This window comes from Mus pahari, chromosome 1, assembly GCF_900095145.1.
Source record: "Mus pahari chromosome 1, PAHARI_EIJ_v1.1, whole genome shotgun sequence".
Taxonomy (NCBI): Eukaryota; Metazoa; Chordata; class Mammalia; order Rodentia; family Muridae; genus Mus; species Mus pahari.
The window spans coordinates 155111556-155119989 of NC_034590.1; the positions used below are offsets into that span (position 1 = coordinate 155111556).

The 8434-nt window shown below is 45.4% G+C and overlaps 1 protein-coding gene across 1 annotated transcript in view; it reads right to left on the minus strand.

Moving 5' to 3' along the window:
• Positions 1-1527: 1527 nt before the first annotated feature.
• LOC110325962 (cytochrome c oxidase assembly protein COX15 homolog) overlaps positions 1528-8434 on the minus strand; it is an 18711-nt gene continuing 11804 nt past the window's right edge. The window contains exons 6-9 of the mRNA XM_021204133.2: positions 8163-8244; positions 5982-6136; positions 4528-4641; positions 1528-3358 (exon numbers count right to left, since the gene is read on the minus strand). Of these exons, the coding sequence (XP_021059792.1) occupies positions 3227-3358; positions 4528-4641; positions 5982-6136; positions 8163-8244 (483 nt within the window). The 3' untranslated portion in view covers positions 1528-3226. The remainder of the gene's footprint in view (positions 3359-4527; positions 4642-5981; positions 6137-8162; positions 8245-8434) is intronic.

An 8434-nucleotide genomic window follows, 5' to 3' on the forward strand; every position in this document is an offset into this window, starting at 1 on the left:
TTGGCCTAGTATTTCATTATTTTTGTTTGTTAATGCTATCATTAGAGGGACAGAGGAGAACCACACACCAGCAGACCATTTTCATTTCTGGAAATCGGAGCAGTAAAAAGACTCTTTTACATTGTAAAATGGAGTTATTGCTCATGCTATAAGGGCTTCCAGTTTTTCAAATATGAACCAGATCATTGCTTCCATTGCATAAAAACTTAAGTTGAAAATGTTCTAAGTCATAGGATGTTTAACCATGCCTGCATGTCAGACAAGCTTGAAGATGTCTATTCCTGAACCTCTCCTTAAAGCAGGACAACTACTAATAGACCCCTGACCCCCACCCCCACCCCCAGCCTGCTAGTCCGTTTACTGTAACCAAACACTTGAGATCATTTATAAAGAGAAAGGGCTGTTCTGGTTCACAGCTGTAGATGTTCAACTCAGTAGTCAGGTGTCCCTTTGCTCTGAGCCTGCAATGAAGTGTATGTTGCAGCAGGTGTGTGTAGCTGAGTGGATGCTTAGCTCATGGCCAGGATGCAAGGATGGAGTTGGGAGTCTCGCTCGTCCTCCAATGATGTAAAGAACTTCTAGGAAGCTGTGGCCATGAGGGTCCCACCATTCCCAATAATGCCACCATGGGGACCAATGTCTTTAACAGATGGGCCCTTGGAGGACACTCTAAATCTGAGCTACCGCAGTTTAAAGGCAGTCCTGGTGAGTCCAGCCCACCTAGAGTTTGGCTCTGCCCCTTTACTCAAGCCCGCCTCTGCCAGCAAGGATCCCGAGCCCTCCAACTGGTCAGATTTCTGTTCAAGTTCTCCTTTCACACTGTCCATTTAGTTGAAGCTGGAGTATACCCCACATCTCCTCCAGGATTTCTAACTTTAGCATGGTCTCTGCAGTGGCTATGGCTTCTTCCGCTGTGACCCATGACCTTAAGGACTAAGGCTTTGGGACCGCCCTGCTTTTGGTGGCCGAGCTGCTCTTTTTACATGCTTTACATTAAGAATTTTGTCAGCCAGGAGGTGGAAAAAAGAATTTTTGTGGAATTCTTAAATTTTATGCAATAGTTCTTAATATTCTGATAGATGTGGAGTTCTAGAAAACGTGCAGCACCTTGGAGTGGCGGCAGTCACTCTTATGTGGCTCCATGTGGCATATGCCCATATAGAACCCACCATTTATCCCAAGACCAGGAGGGCTGCGGGTAAACTGCTATTCTAAACTGATTATCAGAGCTGGTCTTTGCAACCATCTTCACTGTAAGCAGTCACTGACCCTGCCTCGGGAAACCAGATCTCAGTGCAGGTTGAAGACACAGACCTGGGCCAGTGAGACAGGTAAAAAGCAATTGCCACACAAAGACAGAAGGAGAGAACCGACTCACAGGAGTTGTCCCCTTTTCTCTGCATGCACACACATGTACAATGCATAGTCCCTGTCATATACATGCACACACAATAATAGGTAAATTCTTAGAAAAATTAAATGATGTCATAAGAGTTATGGCCTAATCAATCCCATAGGGCTGGTAAAAGAAAAGAAAAATCCTGGGTTAGCTGACTGAAAATACATGTTTTAATTACCTTTATAATTTAAAAACAATTGACAGAATTGTGGACAGACTGTTGAAAACATTAAAGGAAATTATTTAATCCTTTAAGTGTGCAATGGATTTTTCTGAAATAGACATTTGGGGCATAAATCAATAATTATATATTTTCCACTAACAGTTGTATATTTTCCACCAATCCATTCTTTCTTCAATTAGTATTTGGTGTGTGTGTGTGTGTGTGTGTGTGTGTGTGTTTGTATGTTGGCAGTGAATTATACAGATACAAAAATAAGATGATCTCTGTTCCCCAGGATCACACAGAAACCGTAAAGCAGTTAAACAGCTAAACACCGGATCTGTTCTGAGCATGCTTAACTTAGTACAAAAACAAACAAACAAAAACCTGCAGCAAATATCTGAGACTTGAGCTGACTCAGGTTGCCATGTGCTTGGGGTGACTATAAACCGGTTCCATGTGGTCTCTGGCTGGAGTCTCCTGCCCTGTGCTCCTTCTTGGAAGGATCCTGTCTAGCGGAGTTCCTACCCTGCTGAAGTCTTCTTCTTGGAAGGGTCCTGTCTAGTGGAGTTCCTACCCTGCTGACACACAAACAGGCCCCACAGGTTAAATGAGGCATGGAAGGTGCGGTAGCGATTTGGAGGGAATGGGAACAAGCTGGCAGAACTTAAAACCAGCCCAGTCCTGTTCAGAGGCCTTGTGATCGCATAGGTCTAGGATGACTCTTGAATTCTGAGGTTGAGGGAACCTCATTTGTGCAATAACACTGCCCAGCAGGGCCTGGGACTTGAGGAGTAAAACACGTGTGTTTGCTTTTGCTAAGACTAGCTAAGAACAGTACCCTTTAGGATACACTGAGACTTACAGAATTATTATTAGAGTTAAAAAAAAAAACCCTGATCATCTTGCTCAGAAACTGCAAATATGCAACCTCAGGTCAGACATGTTAAGCCTCCATATATTTTTTTAAAACTTGAAACTGTCAACATTTAACTTTAATAATATTCACTCCAGGGCTGGAGAGATGGCTCAGCTGTTAAAAGTGCCTGCCGCTCTTCCAGAGGGCCTGTGTTTGGTTACTGGCACCCGTCTCAGGCATATTAAAATCACCTTTAAGTCCAGCTCCAGGGACCCAGCACCTTTCCTGGCCTCCATGGGCACCTGTACACACATGGCATATAGTAACACAAATACACATGTATGCATGGAAGAATATTCACTTCACAAATATTAGCTGCTTATAAAAACCAGAAAATATGATAATCCTAGACCTTGGTAACAAACTAACATTCAGTCACCAGCCAACTGGTCAAGTCACTACAGGGGCCCGTGCTCCTGAATCTGTCACTGTCACCAGAAGCCTGACTAGTGGACAGTTTTCTGCAGCACATAGAAACCAAGATCTAAGAAGTCAGCCTGCCTCTTACGAAGCAGCAAACGGCAGATGCTTGTTTGTGCAACAGAGTTTTAAAGGAAACCTCTGGTATAAGCACACCTTAGTAATATTCTTGATCCAGTGCCCATCTCAAAGCAGTTTTGAATGACTTGACCGATTTGGAAACCATGTGGCATGTCAATACCACCGTCTTAGAAAAGGCTAAGTTCTTGTATTAGGCGATGAATTTCCAAGGCAGTTCCAGTCCTAGGAAATGATCCTCTGAGAATTATTTAGGGACTCTTCGGAGTTCATTCATGAGCCAAAGGGCACCACTGAGCAGAGCCAAGGAACCTGACTGGTGTGTGGCAGCCAGTGGAGTTGGGACATACAGAAGCAGAGTGCTAATGCCCAGGGCCACCTGTGGTAGAAGAAAGAAGAAAAGCAGTCATCTTCAAAGTGACTTCACATACCTCCACGCTCTCTCAGACATTACAAACGCATGTACCCCATGTCAGAAGCAAGCATTCATAAAATAAAGAAATCCAGGATGCAGTCAGTCATGGTGCAAGCAATCCTACTGCCTCGGTCTCCAGAGTGCTAGGATCATGAGCATGAGCTACCACACCCAGCTCCTGCTTCCTGTCCCCACGGGTCATCACTGCTACCATCCTATATGCCTTACTTTTCATGTCTGTGGTTATAGAGAGACACAGTTTTCTGTTTTTGTTGTTTGTTAGAGGCAGAGTCTCACCGTGTAACCCTGGCTGGCCTAGAACTCACTATATAGACCAGGCTAGCCTTAAACTCACCTGCCTCTCCCTCCCAAGTGCTGGGATACAGAGATAAATATAGTTCTATGTTGTTAAAAATACATGTTCTGGGTTGGAGAGATGGCTCAGCGGTTAGAGCACTGGCTGCTCTTCCAGAGGTTCTGAGTTCAATTCCCATCAACCAAATGGTGGCTCACAACCATCTGTAATGTGATCCGATGTCCTCTTCTGGAGTGTCAGCAACAAAGTACTCATATACATAAAGTAAATAAATAAATCCTAAAAACAAACCCTTGCTCTTCTTAAACTGCTGTGTTGCATCCCGCAGCAGAGCCATCCAGCAGTGGCTTAGTTTGTTTCCAGTTTTACCATCACAAGTCTGAGTTTCCTTCCTCAAAGCTCTTAGTGTGTTAGTTTTTCTAAGACAACTGTTAGTTTTGGGGACCAAAGCTTTATATATTATATATCTTATACATAATATATATTATATTGTCTAATTGCCCTCTGAAGAAAGTTATTATAGGCTCATGGTGTCGCTAAGAATATCCAAATGTGTGCATCTTCCTAGACCCATGCTAATCCATCACCTCTGCCTGCTCCCTCACAGCCAAGCTTCAGCTCTCCAGACAGCGACAAGCACAAAGCAGGGGTTAGTATTTTTAGTTGCTCCTCTCTAATATTAAAAGGCTGCTGTGTTTATTAGCCATCTGTTACTCCTCTTGTGGCAACACAATTGCCACTCTTTATATCATCATTTATCTACTATTACCATTAGCTTTGTTTGGGACATGCCATCAGACCGAGAAGGCCTGGGTACCTGTGCATATGCCAACGCTAGCAGAGTCACCGCTGCCATCTTGGTTCTTCGAGGGAGGGGGATTCTCCGGGACAGGAAATAGAGCACTGTAATGGCAGTGACGGACGTGACTCCCTACAAGAGAGAAAGATGGTCATTGTGCAGCTAGGATTTCTGTCACCTTGACTCCCATTTAACTCACACATCTCACACCACTCGTCAGCCAGGAACAACTTTCCTAGTCACTAGGATGCTACCCACCCCAGCTGCTCCAAATTAGCATTGCCACCATCTCCTTCTGCTCCAACTTGGGTGGCACTGTCACCCGGGCACCACCAGGTTTATGTTTCCTACTTTGTACATACATCCCTTCCCTTGGGGGAGAGTCTTGCTTTTTAAATCAGACCTTGTATCCTTAGCTGTAATTTCACATCTAACTGTACATTTTCTGCAAAGTCTTATTTTTATCTTTTTGGGCATGGGTGTTTAGCCTGCATGCATGTCTGTGCACCGTGTGCATGTGGTGCCTGCAGAGGCCACAGGAGCTGTGGAAGCCTCTGGAACTGGAGTTACTATCTTAAAGCAGGGCTGACTTCAGCACAGAGAGGGTTTAACCTGAGTGGGAGTGGCAGTGCTTCCAGCTGGTAAAGACAATGAAAATCTCGGTTTCCATTTAAACCAGAAGGGTCTGGGTTTGGCAAGAACGTTTCTTATCTCCATCTATGCCAGAGAGAATGTCTTCTATCATATTTCTATATGTTTCAGAAGGAGCTATAGGGGCAGACCCAATCCCAGCTTACTTATGCTAAAACACTGTGTAGAGGTGGGGATGGAGACGACCTTGAATATCAGCCCTAGACCAAGGATATGGTCCTCTCCACGTCTCCCTGTCTACCTTCACACACTGGGCATGCCTCTAACTGATGGCATCCTACCCCTAGCTTAACACTCACTCTAGAGGTTCTGTTTCTGCTGGTTATGTTTTAAGAATGCTGCAGGAGAAACTCTAGGGTCTCCTTTGCTCCCTCCTTACATGTATTGTTACATCTAACTTCTTGTTATGTTAAAGCTTCTCTTGGAGCCACTCACTTATCACTTACGCCTTGTGCCCTGTGATCCTACCCTGCCTTCTTTAACACTACTGCTTCATGGGGGTCTTCTGGGTACAGCTCATCATACTTAGGCTGCCAGGGCAGTCTTAATACGGCTCCCATAGTACCTATCAACTTAAATAAATGGAAAAGTATTAATAAGGCACCCTTAGGGCTCTTCCATAGCTGTGTGCTCTGCTCTGTTCTCTAATAACCACCCCTCTGCTGCACTGGCACTTGGGCACATGCAGGATTGAGGGGAGTTAGCACTATTTGCCTGAACAAGCAGTTACTGCCCTGTGGCCTGAGGCCATCAGTGCCTCGCTGGCACCCGATACTTGGTGTGGGGTTCCCATGCCCAGTAGCACATAGCAGCACACTTACCAGAAGCCGGTGATCAAACTGAACCATGGTAGGATTCTCAAAAACATTCTTCAGGACAGGGGAGAAGGTCAGGAGATCCTCTGGGATCCAAGATTCTCCCATTTTGGGGAAGGAGTTGTAAACAAGGCCAGCATCCAGCCCTGCCACAAAAGCCCCTGCGTGAGAAGATACACAGTTATTAAAATGAAGACCAAGTATTAGCTCCGAACACAGAAAAATCTCCTGCCCAGACTTAGATGGAGGAATAATTTGGAGGATAATAGAGAAACACGCAAGTGGGAACAGAAAGAACGTCTCACAGTGTTCTCAGCGAGAACACACATCAGTCCCTATAGGAACCCAGCAGCACCCTGAATCCTTCTCCCCTCTGACCTCAAGACCCCAGCATGTCTTTCTCTGCTGGAGACCAGAAGCTTCCACTCTGTGTCCTTCCTGTCCCTGACTGACTCCTCGCTCCCTCAGTCCCTGCTCACACATCAGCACGAAAGGATCCCCTGATGACAGGAACCTGCACCCTTCCCTTCTGCCCCACCCCTCTCCCTCATGCTGCTTTACCTCCTCATGGCACCGAGTGATGCTGATGCCCTTGTTGTGCATTATCTGTCTGTCTTCCCAAGGATTTGATAAATATTTGTTGAAGGAGCAAAGAAAATACAAAAAAAAAAAAAAAATCACAAACTTACAAACTAAATCCTGTCTAAGCACAAAAGGAAGGCAGGTCTGAATGAATGGATGATAGATCTACTATTATCAACGAAGTCAAAGAAATTTGAATCATTTTGTAAACATGACTTATAACATCAAAATTCAAATTCACCTTATACAGAAAAGAAGAAGTGAAAAGCAGAGAATCGGAGTAGCATGGACTGGTTAGATTAATGTCATTTTCATGGCTGAGCGGCACTAGCAAATAGAACTGTCTGTGGTAACTGAAGTGTTCTATGTGGTTCCTGCAAACACTAGCCAGGAACCCTGTCCTACCCCTGTCGAGGGCTTAGTGTGGCTAGCGTAACTGAATGAAAGCTAATGGTTAGTTAACCTGAGTTTAACTTAACCACACTAGATACATCTAGTTCTACACTAGACAATGCATTCCAAGGTGAGGAAGGGAAGGTGAACACACCTTTAAGAACGAGAAGCCTAGGGCTGGGATGACAGCTCAGTGGTTGCTGCTCTCCCAGAGCTTTCCAGCACCCACGCTGGGTGGCTCCCAAGCATATGTAACTCCACTACAGGGGAATGCAATGCCCTCTTCTGGTCTTTGCATACCTGCACACATGTGGCACACACTCTCACACATGTGCACTTAAGTAAAAAATGTTAAAACTCTTAGGAGGACAGGCCTACATGGGTCTGAGCTCCAATGAACTTGTCATCTTAGACCCTCACTGAGCACAGGCTGCCTGTGTGACCACTCTAGTGTAATGTGTAATGATAAAGCTTACACCACACAACTAACACAGCTGCAGCTACATGCCAGGCGCTGTTCCAAGCACGCTATGCACATGACTTATGGTCATCATCTCTGTTTTGTACTCAGCTTGCAACTCCCAGTTAAAGCCAGAAATTGATTTGAACTTATGCAGTGTGGATTCAGTAAATGATAAATAGTTTTGTTTAACTGAGTAGACAGAGGGGCAGGAAACAGAAAGGATGCTGGGTGTGAAGGAGCCGAGCATGACAGAAAAAGATGAAGAGGCAGCAGGAAGAAGAGAGTGTCAGGCAAGAAATGTGTCTTAGTCAGGGTTTCTATTCCTGCACAAACATCATGACCACGAAGCAAGTTGGGGAGGAAAGGGTTTATTCGGCTTACATTTCCATACTGCTGTTCATCACCAAAGGATGCAGGACTGGAACTCAAGCAGGTCAGAAAGCAGGAGCAGATGCAGAGACCATGGAGGGATGTTCTTTACTGGCTTGNCTCCCCTGGCTTGCTCAGCCTGCTTTCTTATAGAATCCAAGACTACCAGCCCAGAGATGGTCCCACCCACAAGGGGCCTCTCCCCCTTGATCACNAATTGAGGAAATGCCCCANAGCTGGATCTCATGGGGGCATTTCCCCAACTAAAGCTCCTTTCTCTGTGATAACTCCAGCTTTGTCAAGCTGACACAAAGCTAGCCAGTACAAAATGCCACTTCCAACTGGATGGAGATGCTGTACGTCTGTTGGGCTGAGCCTACCTGAGAGAGCAGTGAGGAACACCAGGCCTGCTGTGCCGCCAGCAAAGCGCCTCAACCACAGGAGCTGCCGAGTTTCTGGTAACTGGAAAGGATAATCAGGTGAGCTGTTTGGTAGGAATTATGGAGGCACAACATCGCCAAATCCAAACCCAGACAATTTGAGGTCAGATGGTCTCTGCTGACGAGGATAAGTACTCTCAGCAGAAACTGTTCTAACAGGCTAAACACTCTCAGCAGACACTGTTCCAACAGGCTAAACACTCTCAGCAGAC